Raw genomic sequence first — 18,063 nt, 5'->3', positions numbered from 1 at the left:
CACTCATTTTAGTACCAACTCAACTCACTTTCCAGGCTGCTCTATCTCCCCACCAGCTGCTGGCATTCATCTCCACTGCCCTCTTTTATTATTCCTCCTGATTTCTACTTTGTCTTTATGTTTTATCTTTGCAATCTCTTTGAGAAGGGACCATCTTGAAAAACAATTTTTGGGGGTATTTATTTCACCAGCATTTAACACAATTCTTACTATGTGTTATGTGCTTAATAAGTGCTCTCTACCTCTCTAATTTAATCTCTTTTGATTTTATATTTTTATAATCCCCAATGTTTAGCATAGTTCCTGACACATGCTTTTCATTCATTCTTTCATAGTGGAGAAAGAAGTCCATTCCAAATACTGAGGAAGGAATTGGCAAAGGCACAAGTTGAGAGAGATTGTGTGAATGGAGAATCTGGGAGATGGCTACAAAAACAATTGTGATGGACATATGAAGGAAATATTTTGGAGAGTCTATGGAACATGTATGGACATTCCATAATTTGTTCCAGTTGGCTAACCATGGAGGTTGGGAGATTTTTTTGTTTGTTTGTTTATAAAGAACTATCAGTGTCTTCAAAGAAGCCTAAATCAGCCTTGACTATCTGCTTCACTCCCTTCTGAGGGAACTCACTGATTTTTTCATGTACAGTTTCCAGTGACAAACTATGTGGTTCAGCCCTCTGAATTTATATGATCCTTAAAAATGGGCCTGGGGCTTCAGCCTTTTTGTTTTTTGTCTGTTTTAGGTGAAGGAAGGTAGAGTTTTGTGACCTCCTGAGTTTGAATGGTCAGCATGAGGGAGCTTTGGCACACTGAAAATTAAGATCCCAGGATCCAAGACTCCAAGTATTTTATCTAACAGCTAGCCTAACACTGATAATACTATAAGAGGCAAGAAGCAATCTGTAGGATCAACTTTTTGGACCCATGCCAGTAATAGCCAAAACAAAAGTGATGCTACCTTTGGATGGAAATTTGTAGGACCAGTGCTATAGAGGAAATGAGCTAAACTTTAAGCCTGTACTTTCAGAGACGTTATGTTTTCAGTTTCAGTTATATAAGAAAGAATGTACATTGGAGCTATGGGAGAAAATGTTTATATATTCGACAAGACATGGAAACAATTGCTTATATGGGGAGAGAATATTTATAGCAAGTTATTCTGATATTTTAAAAATTGACATATATGAATATATTTTCCAAAAACAAGAGATGCAAATTAAAACAAGTTTGAGGTGTGATGCATGTATATACTATGTGTATACTTTAGAAGTAAACATCCCTGCCTCTCTAGCTCCCTATTTCAATAGAACTGGTGATGGTGCCAATTATTTGTACTGGTCCCTAAAAAATGGGAGGGAACATTTTTTCTCCCTAAAAATTGGGGAAACGTTTGCTGGTCTTAAGTCTTGTGATACTTTTCTGTCCCTGATGATTTTTCAAAAATCATTGACAGTGATTCAGTTAGATTTTACTTGTACAAATTCACAGTTCTTTTAGCATTTTGGGATGTAGTCCATCCCAACCCACTGACTTTAACTCATTGAAGGTAGAGAAGTGTTCCATTACTAATATTTAGCTTTGGCTTGGACTCCTTGTTAGCCATTTTTGTTTTTCCTTAGCAGTAAAATGATTTCCACAGCACATAGCATGATCCCTGTCACATTCTACAATGAGTTTAATAAGTGCTTATTTATTGAACATTATGCTGATTCAATTATCCACTGTTTCCAAACCCACTTGTTTGGATTGGAAGGAGGTATCCCCAGTCATCACTTTGCCATGTAGTCAAGTCACCCCCTCCATGGAAATTGTCACATACTCCTACCTTGGGGAAGAACTGATTTGCAAGGGCCCAATCTTTGTCTAACTGAATTGTCTTTATCTCACTTTGAAAACCTGGTTCAATCAGCTAGTCAGTGTGTTACCTTGAAGTACTTACAATAAACTTTTAATTCTCTATCCTGGAGTTTTGCCTCATTAATCAAGGTGAAAACCTAAAGAATTTTCCTTTCAACATGCTGAGTGATTTTCATTAATAAGAATCAAAATAAAAAAGTTGGATGGTCCTATCAATTATTTTGACATTCTTCTGACTCTGAAAATATTTTTTAAAATTTCCTCCTTTTTTTTTTTTTCCAAAGTGATGCCCCTTGGCGGTCATCTTCATCTTTGCTTTTTCTGAATTTTGGAATTCCTGTCTGTATTCATATAGGAATGATCATGCTACCATTTTATATTCACCCTCACCTGCTTCTTGTTCCCATTATCTATACATGCACTGTTTGTTAGTTAATTTAAGATGGTGGCTATGTATCTTTTGCAACCACTTTGGATTCTTTAGATATTACCTTCTTTTTTTTTTCCCCCCCCTAATCAGAATTGTTTTGGGCTGGCTTTTCCTGTAGAACTTCAAGCATTAAGATTCTATTTCTCCTTTCTCTGAACTCTGAAACCCATTACCCCCAAAGCTAAAGGTTGTCTTAATATGTCAAACTTTTCTCTTTTGTGTAAGAATTCCAAGAGGTTAAGATCCCTTCTCAGGGCTCCAAACATATGTACTTAGAAACTAGTGTTTCTCTTATCAGTCAGAATCATAGGTCCAGAATGGCAGTTCCCTTGTTGATCCCATATTTTGAAGGATGAGATCTACACCTGTCATCAAAGCACAGTAAATGATAGCTGGTTTGCTTTGAGCAGAGATAGCAAGAAAGCAACAAAAGACGTCTGGAGAGTTGAAGGTCCTCATGCCTCTGGGACATATGTATGATGTCCTCCCTCCCTCTCGATTACTTCTCTATGTCCTCATGGCTTATAATGCTCTCATGCAAAATTGCTTTCCTTTTTCTCTTCAGTGATCCTCACCTAATTGTTCTTCCTTTGGTACCTGAATTTCTTCACAAATCAATCTTTCTAATATACGGTGTTACTCTACTGACTCTTTTTTAAATTAAGTATATATATATATATATATATATATATATATATATATATATATATATATATATTTTTTTTTTTTTTTTTCCTAAGGCAATTGGGGTTAAGTGACTTGCCCAGGGTCACACAGCTAGGAAGTGTTAAGTGTTTGAGGCTAGATTTGAACTCTGGGCCTCCTGATTTCAGGGCTGGTGCTCTATCCACTGCGCCACCTAGCTGCCCTCTAGGTATATTCTTTAAAAAACATTCTATTAATGAGTTCCATCTCATCAAGTCTCAATGACATTTATATGGTAGAATTTTATACATAGATAGATATAGATATATAGAATAATTAATCAATTTACAAGCATTTTCCAAAGGGCAATGGGATCCAGAAAAGCTTCATGTAAAAGGTGGTGTTTGAAGTAAGTCTTGAAGAGAAGAATTTCTGCAGTTAGGAAAGCAAAAGCTAAGATAGTCCCTTGTCCTCAAATATTGCTAAAGAAGGAAGCTATAGTATAGGGAAGTAAAAGTCAGGGAGGGAAATTCTGGATTATAAAGTTACTGGGGGGTGTAAGTAGAAATCCAAGAGTAGACTGACATGCCCTTTTCAAGTGTAAAGAATTCTTTACTTCAACAGTTGGCTCATTTAATAAGAGAGTGCATTCTAGGCACTGGGACAGCCAGCACATAAGCTTGGAAATGAGTTGTGTTTTATGTGAGGAACAAGAAGTCCAGTTTGGCTGGATTATAGAGAGCCAGAAGGGAAATAATGTATAATGAGGCTGAAAGGGTATGTTGGGGACAGGTTGAACAGGGATTTAAAAGCAAAACAGTAGTTTATACTTAATAGTGGGAACAATAGATTAACACTAGAGTCTACTGAATAGGGGTGTGACATAATTTATAATGGATTGGAACGGAGAGACACCTGAGGTAAAAAGATCAATTAGAAAGCTATTGCAATGGTCTAGACAAGAGGTAATATGAGGCTGTTCCAGTAGTGAAAAGAGGATGCATTAGAAATATGGTAGAAAAATACAAAAATGAATGGCAAAATTTTAAATTCTTACCATGTGCCAAGCACTGGAGTTACCAAAAAAAAAAAAAAAAAAAAAAGAAAAAAAAAGTGTTTGTTTGCCCTCAAGGATGGTTAAGGAGAGAAGTTCTGCTTATAGGAGAGTATAGGCAGGGAGGGGTATTGTGGACTGGAAAATTACTGGGGAAGGGTGAGTGGGAATTTAAGAGTAGATTAACATACCTTTCCCAATAGCAGAGCAGCGGCAGTGTTGAACTGATTAGGTTAGTTCTAGAATTGAAAACTATTTGGGAGAAGAGGGAAGAAGATAGAAAATAAAGTGAAGGTAGTTGGAGTAACTGGTTTCTATAGGGAGCTATTACATGTGAAACATTAGACCTGAAGGCCTACAGGGTAGGAATTTCACAGGTAAAAGGCTTTAGTTTTTTAAAACACAAGGAATAAGGGAGAGGAAATAGAAACCATCAGATTTAGCAAGTGACATCTCCTATAAAGAGAAATAAAAAATCTTTTCTATAACATCCATTAATGGAAGTATCTCTTGAATTCATCTTTGACCAGCTGGAGAGGGAATCCTTAAAGGAAGTGGTAAAAGAGAGATTGAGTCATTTTAGGAAAATTATTCTCCAAGGATGTAACAAAATATTTAGTTTACTGTTCTGCATAATCTAATGAATTTTGGAATGACTTTGTGTTACAAAATTTTTAGAACCATGGGATGTCTTTACCTGTCTTTGGTTCTCTTTCTAAATGGAAGTACTTAGATTAGGCTAATCTCAATGAACAAAAATTGAGCTTTCTACCACTTTGCTTTGCTTTGAAGGAGCAAAAAGCAGTTGTGTTTACCTACCTATACTTATTTCAGAGTCAATAATTTAGAAATGAGGTTTTTTAAAAAATGATGATGATATAGAGTGAGCACCTTTTGGAACTTGAATTTCCCAAACAGAGGGCATGTGATTATTTTAAAAGGTCATTTTATTGCTTGGGTCTACCATCCGATATAAGGGACTTCTCTTTGGCAATCTGCCATAGCACAGAGTCAGAGGGATCAGGGCTGCCTTCTTAAGGTTTCTAAGCATCCAAGGAAGACTTGGAAAGACTTTAAATAAAAATTGTAGTGTCATGAATTGAGGGAGAATACAATATTATACCTAGAATGACTTTTATGTGTCTGATGAGGTGAACCTAAAATATAGCTCTTTATTTGGCCCTTTGTTGTTCCATTCTTTGGTATATCTGTAGGATGTTTATCCTTGCAACAGCCTCCCATTCCCACTCCAAACCCCAACTCCACTCCTAATGTTGCTTTGTCTCCACTATTCTCCAACAGAGTTGTTTTTGGACAAGTCTATGACCCTTAGCTTTCTCGTCTTATAAAATGGGCACCATCGTAACTGTACTGCTTCTCTTATGGGTCAATGAGGAAAATGCTTTGTATGTCATAAATTTCCAAGGAGAGATGCCTTGATGATATTGTTATGTTACCAAGCAATTCTCTCTCTCTTTCAGGAGAAAACTGATGACCAGCTATTTCTGCATTTTATTTTTTATTAACAGTTTATTCTTTGTCATTGCTCTTATTTTCACATTACAAGTCCATTTTTTAAAGTCTTTTTTAATTTTAATTTTTGTAAAATAAATAGATAAATGAACCTTTAGGTAGGATGCTCTCTAGAGCCTTGGTTAACTTCATGATTGAATTTTCGCATCAAACCTCTGAAAATACAGCCCACGTGCACAAGCACACACACATACACACGCACACACACATACACACACACACGCACACACACACTAGATGAAAGCTAATTGTAAAAGTTACTTAGTTGCTCCTGGCTGTGCCAACTTGGAAAAGAGTTGGGGACTGCAGGCAGGAGGCGGAGAAAATCTTTTTTCTCCTTCTGGTACTATCTACATTTTGCCAGGTAATGGTTTTGTCTCAGAACAAAGAGAAATGCATATAAGGTTAAAAATCTCTTGAGTTTCAACTTTGTTAGTCAGTTATTTGCAGATTAGAAGCTGTATTAACACCTAGTGGTGGGTTCCCCTCAGGACTTTCCTTGAACCTCTTAGTTCAGTAGAAGCTGGTTGGTTCAATGATAACTTTGGACAAAATGAATGAAGACAAGCATATTAGCCTGATAGACACATCATTCCCATAGGCTACCAACAGTTTACCAGCTACTGCTAAATTTATCACCTACATTTAAATAAAGTTCCATAATGGTTTGCTATTTGTCCTTCTCCAGCCATGGAGATGAGTGGGGAACCCTATAGCCCTCTTGATACCAAAATGATTTTATCCCAAGCTGATCTAGACATTCCTATAGAAGGTCAAGGCAGTCAGTCAGGAGGATTAACTGGATTCTGGGTGGGAAGGGCAGTCTCCCTCCCCATGAATTTCAGCATCACCAACTTACAATGACTTTTCTTTTAGCAGGTACTTATTTATTACAGGGTAGCTAGAAGGGGCAATTCATTTGCCCTGCACCTCCCCAGGAGTACCCTCATAGCTAACTCACCAAGGGACAACACAAGACAAGGAATTTCCCTGGCATCTGATCCATGACAATAGAGTCATAACTCCATCAGACAGAATCCTGCAGGTGAGGTTGAACTGCCTTCCATAATAAAGAGAACAAAAATATTTCATCATTTTTTTTTTTACCACTATTATTGGTCTCATTATTGGCAGAATTAATTAGGCCACTATACTAGCCTATGAATAATCGTGATACCCAAAGAAAAATGGAAAGAAAAAAACCAAAAAGTTTTTCAAAATATCATCATTGTGGTTAAGTTTGGCAAATGCCATTTTTGTTCTCAAACACTGCTTAAGATTACATTTTTCTGGCACCTAACAAGGGAAAAATTATCTTCACACCTCTTGTATCTCAATCTCTCAGGCTTTGCACTTAACACCCACACACCCATACCCACACACACCCACACACCCTACACAACCATACTCTAGAACAATCACCCCGGAAGTCTCTTTTGCATTATAGACTGCAAGATGCATATCTTAGTTATATCGGGATATGGGAGAGAAGGACCAGGAACAAGGGAATGTGTTGTCCTGGAAAAAAAAATTACCCATCATTGACCCACTGTGACTCAAGAGTACTGTTGTTGTGCTATTCTTGTACACATAAGCATGCACACGTGGGCACACAAGCTGATAGGCATGCTCCTGGGCATATAATTACCGAGCCTGCCAGTAATCTGAATATTAGCACTTCTGCAAGAAATGAAACCCAGTGGTTTAAGGCAGCAGCTATAACAACCAAGGGATTCTGTCATCTGTCCAGAGCCAGCAAAGCGCCTTGCGCTGATGGGATTTGTTTGTGTGAGGAAGGAGAACGACTTTAAAAAAAAAAAATTCAACTTGATAAATAACAGAGTTGGAATAGAAATGACAGAAAGAAGGTGGAAGGTGAACAATCCTGTCCCTCATCATGCCCAGACAGGCAATCCCACCAACAAGAGAAAGTCCTTCAATCACTCATCTCCATTTCCTACGGTTTAAGTAGCCTTGCTTAGGGTTCCCATTCATATGCATAGTGCAAGTAGGATATTTTCACTTGATCCTTTCCTTAGTTTTTCCAGCCTCCTATCCTAGAATCTTTATTCTCAGTAAGCTGAGCACATTCCTGACTCTGTAGGAAGGGAGAGAAATGAGCAGAAGCTGCATGGATGGCTCATGCTCTCCTTGCTTCATCAGAACTGCCCAGTTTCTGGGGCTTATTCCATGGATGGCCAAATCAGGCATTACTGTCCGCAGAGACAAATGGGAGGACATGCTTGCTCTGCCCTGCATGTGAGCCCCTGGCCATTCTGGACTTCAGTCTTTCAGCTATTTGCTAGCTAATATTCTAGCAAAATAAAAATACACAAAGCTAATGGGATCCTCCCCCCTCCCCACCCTAAAAAACCCAAACACAACAACAAAAATTTCAACCAAAATGGTAACAAAAACAAAACAGGTGTGGTTTGTCCAAGTCCTTGGAACCCGGAAGTTGTGTTCTTAGCAGAGAAGCAACTATCAAAACCAAAAAGAATAAAAATCCCTTTCCTTTCCTGTACTTTCTAGATATTATAGCAAAAACAAAAGAAAGCAGGCATCTGTCTCTCCTCAAATCATCAGTAGCTAAGTCAGAAGGAAAAAATGTTCAAGTTACAGGTTGCAGCAGCAGCCAACACTAAACATTCAAGTCGATCATTTCACTATATACATGACAGGAGAGATACAGCCCTGCCTGGGAGGGACTTCCCCATCTCTGGGGAGACTGCAGGCTCCTGTTATCTGATGCGCTTCTCCACGGAGTACACAGAAATGTAGTAGTCATTGCTTCCAACTGCCAAATGAGGCTGCAGGAGAGAAAGCAAATGAGAGAGAAATAAACAGCTTGCTCAGCCCACCCCTTCACACACAAACCTATGCCTAGAGACGCAGAGGACAAAAAGGCGCTATGGGCAGCAAGATGCAAATCGGTCATGAAGTCATCTGGCTACCTTGATCCTCAATGGAATTAAGAAGGTACAAACTGCCATGGCATGCAATCTGTCTTTCACCCAAGGGGTTTCGTTAATGCTACTATTCACATTACTATTCCAAGCAGGCCCAGAAATGATGGTGGCTATTAGTTGCCAGCTTGTAGTTGGGACAATGTATTACCTGTCCTCCAGTAGAAGAAATATGCATATTACCCATAGTGCCTAGCATTTTTCTTTCTAGGTTAATCCTATGGGGACAAATTCCGTGTATTTCAGTCAATACATTTCAGCAGAAATCTAGGGGCTAGAATCTTTCAGAGCAGGGGTTATCAACCTAAGTCAGTAACATTTCAAAAACATTATGATAATAGTATTTTAATACAATTACTTTTCTTTGTAATACTTATGTATTTTATTTTTGCATTTAAGAACATTATTCTAAGAAGCCGTCCATAAGCTTTGCCAGACTGCTTAAAGAGCTCATGACAGAAAAAAAAAATCTGAGTTTGAGTTTCAAGTTGGAAGAAAGCAACTTTAAAAAAAATACAAGACATGACTACATGAATGGATTATTATTAGCAGCAAAGCTAATAAGCTACTGATTTTGTTGGGTTGCTTTTACAAGGAGAAAGAAGGACAGGGAGATTGTCTAATATCACTGATGGTTGAAAGGATTGGTTTTGTTTCATGAGAGGGCCAAGTGAAGCTGATTTTTCTGCTCTTGAACCTAGGTCAATGTAGTAGTAATAGTGTCTGTCCTGAAGAGCTCCACCGACTGTCTTTTATGCAGTAATATAGTAAGCTTCTTAGGATTCTCAGGAGGCAAATGGCAGCAGGAGAATATGGGTACAGATAATTTATTCACAAGATTTACTGGACCCAGAACTTAGGGGTGTATGAAGCTAGAGTTACCCCAGGAGCAAAAGTAAATGGATGCTGCTGATTAGTACAGGGAGACAAGTGTTAATTCCATTCAGGGGGTCAGCACCGGTACAGTTTAACAAAGCAAAACATTCATTCAACCACAGAAATCCCGATATAAAGATACAGACCCAGTGCGGGTGGAAAGCTAAACAGCTGATGGCTCCAACTCTTTGTCCCATAAACCCATCATAGTATTTGATGTTGTTGATCAGCTCTCCATTCCCATTATAGATAGCAGTGAACTGATTCATTGAGCCACTGTAAATCAGGAAAGAGAACATGTATAAGCCGAGATTGTTTATTTTTATTTTTTGCATGTTTATGTGTGTGTATGAAATTGGAGCAAGAAAATTCTTTTTCTCCATATCTTGCCTCAGCCATTCCTAAAAATGGGGTTTGTCTCTAAAATTGGGCAGAAGAGGTGAACAGCAATGCAGACAAATAGATCTTTGTAATTCACTTTGATAATGCTGGAAAAATAAACTGCTGGGGCTGGATTAAAACTGTTTTCTTCTAGAATAACACTGTGCATTACAGAAGGCCAGAAGATAGATTTTTCTTGTGTCCTTCATAATATAGATACTGTAGCACACCAAACTCTTTCTAGAGATGTACTTTTGTACCTTTTGTCGATACCTTGAGGACTTTTGAATAAGATCTCTCTATATAAAGGGTCTAAGATTCAATTTCAGTAGATGAGGAACAAAATCAGAGAGGCAAGGCATTAACTGACTGCTCAGAAACTACTATTCCCCCAATCTCCCACCCTAAGTTAGGTAGAGGCATTTGGTTACTTTTTTTGTCATCTATCATTTCTTTCTTCTCACCTTTGAGTTCCTTAGGATGCTTAAATTCCTAGGCCTTTTTTAGGGCAACAAAGAAGTAGAGACCTTCCATCAGTAATTCATATTATTTTCTTGTTAGTGCATCTTCTATTTATTTTATTTATTTGCCTCAGTAGGCAATGAAGGTGGAGTCCATTATATATAGGAGCTCTATATAAAGTGGGACACAAGGACTCTTCTTTCTCTTCCTCTTGGGGACTTAACTGTGTGGGAGTATGTGGCGGGGGTGGGGGATGGAATGATGACATGTTTTTCTCTCTCTTGTATTGAAAGAATTTTCAAGAAAGATTGTTGGGGAGGGAAGAGAGAAGACTGGTACCTACCATGCAAACAAATTTGCCTGTGGGTGAATGTCAAGGGCCGTCAATCCTTTCACGATTTGGAGGACATTCACAGATTCAGGCATCCGGGGGTCGAAGAAACGGACATCTCCATTGACACTGCCAAGAGGGGATATTTTCAATTATTATGATTTGGACCAGTCTGATGTAAAGGATCCTCGACAACGGAACTGACTGTGGCTACCTTTCTAAGTCAGGATACTTTATCAAGAGCTAAAAGCCAGGACTGCAGGAATTCAGGTACAATCTCAAACCTGGAATAAGACCCTTCATTCTGTCACTTTATTCTGGTACATGAAAAAAAAGACTGATTCTCTTATTTACATAAATATTGCACAAGACCAAAATATCCTGAACTCTGAACAGCATGGAAAATTTGGCATTTTTTAAAACACTACTTATCCGGGAAACCAAGATTGAGTGAATTGCTCATTTTCTTTCCTTTTTATTTAAGAGAAAGAGTGGTAGGATAGCTAGGGAGAGCCACTATTATTGCTCCTTATAGAAAGTATCATTACTCTTTGGTTCTGGAAAAATACCAAATAAACTGCCAGGCAGAAGCATGAATTATTTTTTTTATATTTTGTAATAAGATTAGATTCTGTGGGATTGGGAGCAATGACATGATGACAGCATATATCTGACAGTTATGGTGTTAAGCCCCCTTTCCAATATAGGAGTTTTAATACCCACCTGCCTTCCACAAATAAGAAGAAAAGAACAACTCTGTGAAGAAGGTGTGGTGGCTTTGTGATAGTAAATTATATTCTGCTGTCCCTTTAATGGGCAAATAAATATTCACTGCTCTCAGCACAGTATTTACCAAGCAACAGACATGGATTTATGAGCAGAAAATTGCTAGATGGTGAAGTAATCCTGAACAGCAATATGCCCAGCAGACACGTACTGCTCCTTCTTCTTCCTTATAGTCTGTCTGCCTAATATGTGGAAGGGAAGAAAGGCAGTTTTTGAGAAAGGGGGACATTTCACCTGCTCCCTTGGGGTTCTTTTTACTGTTTGCAATGAAGCTTAGCCAAGGAAAATGCCAGAGAATTGAATAAGCAATTCTAACCTGGCTGAAAGACACACACGTTTTTCCTCACTAACCTTTTGCCCTCATCAGTGACCCTTTGGCCAGTCCCAAGCAGAAGTTAATGACTGCCCTGAAATGCCAAAATGAAGTGCTATCATTTCCTGGCTGCTTAAATACCAGACACATATTTTTAATGGAAAGCAAAATAATGTTTTTACAGCAAAATGTCTCATAAATATTCCACCCTCATTACCTGACGCTCATGATGTGGCCCTCGGGATGTTTCTGGAGGTGTGCTTTTACCACCCAGGCAGTATGCTCACGGTAGGTCATAACTCGGCTAGAGAAAAAGGAGAAGGTGAACTCTTGACATTTAATTAGCAGTTGGAATACCTCGATACAGCTTAGGAATGCCTAGGCTCTGTCTAGACTTGTGGTTCTCAGAATTGAGGGATACAATGAAGGGGCTTATCATGGAAAAACCAACTGAGCATTTCTTCTTACCATAAGTTTGGGAGTTGACTAGTAAAATATTATACTTTTCCCTTGTTCCCAAGGTTCAGGAATTAAAATGACATGAAACTCTGGATAGTTGCTTAGTATCTTAACTCCATTTTAAGGGTATTGGAGTAACCAATCAGAAATAAAAGAAATAAGCATTATTGAGCACCTACTATGTATCAGTCTTTGTGCTGAGCACTGTGCAGATATCTCATTTGATTTTTTCGATGACCCTGGGTGCTATAATTATCCCTGTTTTACTTTTAGTAAACTGAGGCAGGCAGGGGCAAAGTGATTTACACAGTGTAAAAGGCAGGAACACTGAAAAGGCTCAGTTAAGGCTCAGTATGATTGGTTTTATCCTACAACAAGGTGTTAACACTGGATTTGATGGTTATCTAGTTTATATATACTTAGTACTTAGCAAGGTGTAATAGAGTATTTAAACTGAGGACAAAGTCATTCACATACATTCCATCTTTGATGGCTCTCCTAACTCCTGCACTTTGAGAGAGACTAATTCAGACTGGGAGACTGAAGGAGACAATAAAGACATTGAACTTTATCCCTGACTATTCTCGTGGTGATTATTCTACTGAAACTAAGGCCTATTCCAGGAAACCTCCAGAAAGCTAACCAGAACATTACATTTTGATCCCTGCCTGGACTAAGGACCTATATCAGACTGACAAGATCTTGAGTTCAGTGAAGAAGTCCCCGTGACTCAGAAATAGGGTGAGTACAAAAATAGACAAGCAAGAAACTTTGGTAAGGACTAAACTAGTGTTTCAGCTGAAATGGGTCAGATGCTTAGAAAAGAAACTTCCCCAACCCAAGGGAAGTATATAGAGTGCATAGTTAAACTAATAAAAAACCAAGGTTTTATTGTAACTTGGAAGCAGATCAATGAACTCTTAGAAACTTTACTCGTCTCTTTGATTCTCTTAAGGAAGAAAAATTAGAGCTAGATAAGTGGAAACTTGTAGAAGAGCAATTAATTGAATATAATAATAATAATGGTCCTGATTCAATTCCTAAAGGAACATTCTATATATACAACATAATACAGTTGGCTTTAGGGAATTACATAAGTTTTAGAATATGGAAAAATAAGAGTAGGAGGGGATGGTATTGACAAAATAGCTGAAAAGCATGAAGAATTAGACAAGAAAGCAGTTAAATGTAGTACTGATGAAATTAGGGAATGTGGTGCTGCACAGCAGGAGCCATTATGGCATTCCCATCCCTTGACCCTCCCCCCTCAATTTCCCCTTTGTGGGTGGAAGGGGGGGAAGGGAAGTGACATAATCAGCACCACCCATGAAGCAGCTTTGTCCATCCTCTATGACACCATTAGAAAAGGCACTAATTAAAGCTAAAAAAGAAGGACAGGATATATCTGATTTAAGAATAGAAACATACCCTGGGATTGAAGAGTTTGATTCTTCAGGTCAAGCCAGGAGAAGATACACTCCTTTTGATCTGGAAATTGTCAAAGATCTGAAAAAGGCTTATACTCTTTATAGGGCTACATCGTTTTATGTTAAAATGGTATTAGAGAATTTGGCTTTTGATTTTAACCCCTAGTGATTGGAAATCTATAGCAAGGACTTGTTTAGAACATGGAAAAAACTTGTTGTGGCTTTTTGAGTATAGTGAACTCTGTAGAATACAAGACCAACGACATAGGCAAACTGGAGTTAATATACCAGTCACCTTTGATCAACTGCAGGTATAGGTGATTTTGCAGACTTTAGCACAGATTAATTACCCTTTGATAGCATATTAGCAAATTGCTGTTGCTGCTATCAAAACATGGGGCACCTTCCCAGGAAAACAAGATAGAGGGGAAGCTTTTACTAAAATAGAGCAAGGTCCATGAACCCTTTGCTGATTTCTTGGGACATCTGCAGACAGCTGTCATATGAACTATTAGTGAAAATGAAGCCACAGGAATAATGATAAAACAACTTGCTAGAGAAAATGCTAATGAGATTTGTAGAAGAATTATACTAGGACTACACCAGGATGCTCCTTAGGATGAGATCATAAGATGCTGTGCTACAGTGGGCACAAATGCCTTTTATATCCAGGCTATGATGCAGAACATGGTAAGCCAGGGTCCCTTTTGGCAAGGAACTTCCAGAGAGACTCGTCAATGCTTTCAATGTGGTAAAGTAGGGCATCTGAAAGCTCAATGTTGGCATAGAGATAGAGTGAGAGGACAGGGTGAGACCTACCCTATGTCCAAAATGCAACAGAGGCTTCCACTGGGGGTATCAGAATGTAGATTGACTCAGGAAAATGGAAATCAGGCAAAAAAACAAAGCAAAATAAAACAAAAAAACCCCAGGTGGGGCATGATGGCAACCCAGGTTACACCCAGAGAGTCTTTAGAAGTTCCATACTCTGATACTATCAAGCAGCCAAAAAGCAATCTGATGGAAGAAAGGGTTACAGGTTTTATAACCTGACAGAAGGGCAGTGTCCAGTGCGAGCAGTTCCAATATAATCATCAAGTGATGTGGAAAGAGCCAGAAAGTGGTGAATGGAAGAAACCAGATTGGTTAACTACTTGGGGAAGAGGGTTTGCTTGTATCTCTACAAATGGAGAAGAAATCAGATGGGTACCAACGAGCCGTATTCGCCTTGTCCTTCAGAGAGAGAAAGAAAAAGAGAAAAAAACCTCGAAACAAAGGAGAAGACCTAAAAAACATCTGACACTGAAAAAGCATGGTTGATAATGAAACTATTGCAAGACTTTAAAACTAGCAGGAATCATTGGATTCCCTGACACATGAAGTAATGGACAATAGACTGGTTTTGGACTATCTCTAGGACTTATGGACATGTATAATTCCTCATGTTGATTCATAGTTTGTCATATCACTACTTCCATATATATATAATTTATATTTGTTTCACCACACTGAGCCTGCACCAGCTGTGGGGAGAGCCATCACTACTAGCCTGTGTTATATAACTATGTGCTTGTGTAACACCTCCCATGCTGATGGATTTATGTATACCTGTTTCAAGTGAGACCCTTCAGAAACCTGATAACAAAATCTGGTTTGACTCTCCATTTTTCCTTGATGTTTCACCTCCCTTACTGAGAAATCAGGGAGGGCATGATGACCTCCTTTTTTGGGGTTCTCACCTCCCTGAAAAGTCAGGGAGGGTGTGACCACTTATGTTCTAAAACAAAAGAAAATGGGAGATGTAATGGGCCAGAACTCTGTACTTGAAACAAAGATTCTTACAAGGTCTTAAGTCAGTGGAATTGATAAGACAATGGTTATCTAGTTTACATACACTTAGTACTTAGCATGGTGATGTAATAGTTACAGTTGATGTAATTGTAATAGTGTATTTAAACTGAGGACAAAGTCAGCCACATACATTCCATCTTTGATCTGCCTTGTGATGGCTCTCCTGCCTCCTGCACTTTGAGAGAGACTGGTTCAGACTGGGAGACTGAAGGAGACAATAAAGACTTTGGACTCTATTCCTGACCATTCTCATGGTTATTACTCTGTTGAGACCAAGGCTGGTCCCAAGACCTCCAGAAAGCTAACCAGAACATTACAACACAGTGTCTTATAGGGAGGACTGGGTGGTCTTTGGGGTAATCAATAACTTTTGAAATTTTCAGCGGGGGGGGAGAGAAAGAAGGACCAGCAATATCCTAATACCCTCAGGTCTTTCTAACTCTAATACGTAGATTGCCTTTTTAAAGAGTTTAGTCACAAAAGGCAGAAGAGGTATGGGATGACAGAGGGGATGGAAGAATCAAGTGAGAGTTTTTTGGGGATGGAAGAGACATGCCTAGATTTGTAGAGAGTATGGCAGTAGCCACTATAAAGGGAGAGACTAAAGATAAGTGAGAGAGAGGAAATGATAGAAGGAGCAATCTACTAGAGGAGAAGAGATGGAATGGGATCATTTATTCAAGTAGAAAGGTCACTTTATATGAGATCTGAGTGAAGGAGGAAATATTGGCAAAAGATAACTGTTTGTGAGATAGAAGTGAGAGGAGAGATGAGAGGAGAGACATCTCTCCCTAAATGGCCTAAGGGTGAGGAGAGAGGGAGCTAAAGGTGGCTTGAGAAGGGACAAAAGATTTGGAAGAGATGCTGCAGAAAGTGGGATATTGAATTGATAAGGTAGTTATAGTAAGATTACAGCAGTGAGGACCCAATTGAGATTGTGTAATATAAATCTGTAGTGCACCCAATCATGATGATTGTGCAATTTTCCACAGCTTTGCTCAGCAGCACTTATACAGGAGTGAAAGCGGCAGATGGTGGAAGTGAGGCCTGGCTGGGTGTAATCCATGATATGATAAGGAGGCCAGGAAGAGATAAGAACAGAGTAGAACTGAGCTGGTTCTCTAAGAGTTAGGATGGGGAAAAGAGGAAAGAGTGATTAACATAGGAATGATTGGAAGTCACCTTTGCTTCGGATAGAACCTGTAACCTATCTCAGGGAGTCTGTCAGTGAGTGTTGGTGTGGGTCCAACAAGCTGTTATCTAACAAAGGTTTCTGGTGGCCCTTGCCATTTTTTCTTAGCATTCCTGAAGATGACTCCTTAGTTAGGCAGTGTGAGTAGCAGTTTTACTAATTTTTTCTTGCTCCCTTTGCAAAGTACCATAAAAAACCCATCTTACCTCACTACACGTTCATACGATGTGTTAATTCATCTCCCACTGACAACCTGGCCCACCTTCAGATTGGCTCCAGTCTACCCTATCTTAAAAAATCCCTTGTCACTTGACACTGCTCTTCTTCCTAGTTCCTGTCCAGACTTGGTTGGTCCTTCCTGTCACCACCTAACTTCTTGAACATGCCTATTAGCCTATTCTAGCCTCAAATACAAAATTCTCTGGCTGGATTTGAAAGCTCTCTACTACTTACTACCAACATAGGCTTCTCCCTTTATCATATATTCTTCTCCTTCCTACTCTCTACAATTCCGATTCATGAAAAATCAGCTACTTCTCATCTCTAGGCCTTTGCACAGCCTGTTTCTCAAGCCTGGAATGCACTTCCTTTTCTTTTGATTTGTAGTTTCCTAATGTCGCATTCTACATTAACCCTTTCCTAATCCTTCCATTTGCTACTGCTTCTCTCCAAAAAGAGAAGTTTTTCATTTATGTACTTATTTTAGACATATTTACATCTAAGTACATGTTGTCTTTCTTATAAAATGTAAATTTCTTGGAAATAGAGACATTTTTTAAATCTTCAAAGCCTAGCACAGTGCATGGGATAGTAGATGTACTAAATACCTTCTGCATGATTGATTGATTAGCAAGGCATAAAATGGATATACCAATCAACAAACTTTTGTTAAGCATCTACTATGTATCAGGCATTGCATTACTGAGGATATGAATAGAAAGAATGAAACCATGTCTTTTTCTTTGGATCCTGCATTCTAACAAGAAACAATTACATATAGTATAAAAGTGCATAGAGAATAAATGTAAAGATAATAAGTACAGAGTAGTTAATTATAAAGTGGTTTGGAAAGCAGTTTGGCAGCTAGGTGGCTTTGTGGATAAACTGATGGGCCCGGAGTCTGAAAGACCTGAGTTCAAATTACAACTCAGATACTTCCTAGCTGTGGGAGTGTAGGCAGGATAGTTAACTTTGTTTCCCTAATCCACTGGAGAAGGAAATATGTCAGACCATTCTAATATCTTTGCCCAGAAAACCCCCTGGACAGTATGGCCCATGAAGTCATCAAGAATTGGACATGACTAAACAATAAGTTTGAGAAGCAGGGTACTGGCAGGGGGAGGGATTGAAAAAGGCATCATGTAGAAGATGGTGCTTGACTCCTAATTTTAATTAATCTAGCCTGAATTTTCTTTCTAGTCACATGAACAATCAATGTCAATCCAGTCTTCTTGGACTCCCCCTCTAACTCTCCATTTTCTGTCTGTAGCTCTA

At 38.8% G+C, this 18,063-nt stretch overlaps 1 protein-coding gene across 5 annotated transcripts in view; it reads right to left on the bottom strand.

The window, feature by feature from the left end:
- Nucleotides 1-5,494: 5,494 nt before the first annotated feature.
- RPTOR (regulatory associated protein of MTOR complex 1) overlaps nt 5,495-18,063 on the bottom strand; it is a 500,255-nt gene continuing 487,686 nt past the window's right edge. For all 5 annotated transcript variants that reach the window (XM_074260362.1, XM_074260363.1, XM_074260364.1 and 2 more), the window contains 4 exons: nt 11,858-11,944; nt 10,554-10,670; nt 9,514-9,643; nt 5,495-8,335 (listed from right to left, as the gene is read on the bottom strand). In XM_074260362.1, the coding sequence (XP_074116463.1) occupies nt 8,267-8,335; nt 9,514-9,643; nt 10,554-10,670; nt 11,858-11,944 (403 nt within the window). In that variant the 3' untranslated portion in view covers nt 5,495-8,266. The remainder of the gene's footprint in view (nt 8,336-9,513; nt 9,644-10,553; nt 10,671-11,857; nt 11,945-18,063) is intronic.

The sequence above is a fragment of the Sminthopsis crassicaudata genome, chromosome 4 (assembly GCF_048593235.1).
Source record: "Sminthopsis crassicaudata isolate SCR6 chromosome 4, ASM4859323v1, whole genome shotgun sequence".
Lineage (NCBI taxonomy): Eukaryota > Metazoa > Chordata > Mammalia > Dasyuromorphia > Dasyuridae > Sminthopsis > Sminthopsis crassicaudata.
The sequence above is the reverse complement of the archived record's forward strand: the minus strand, read 5'-3'. Positions and strand labels throughout refer to the sequence as shown.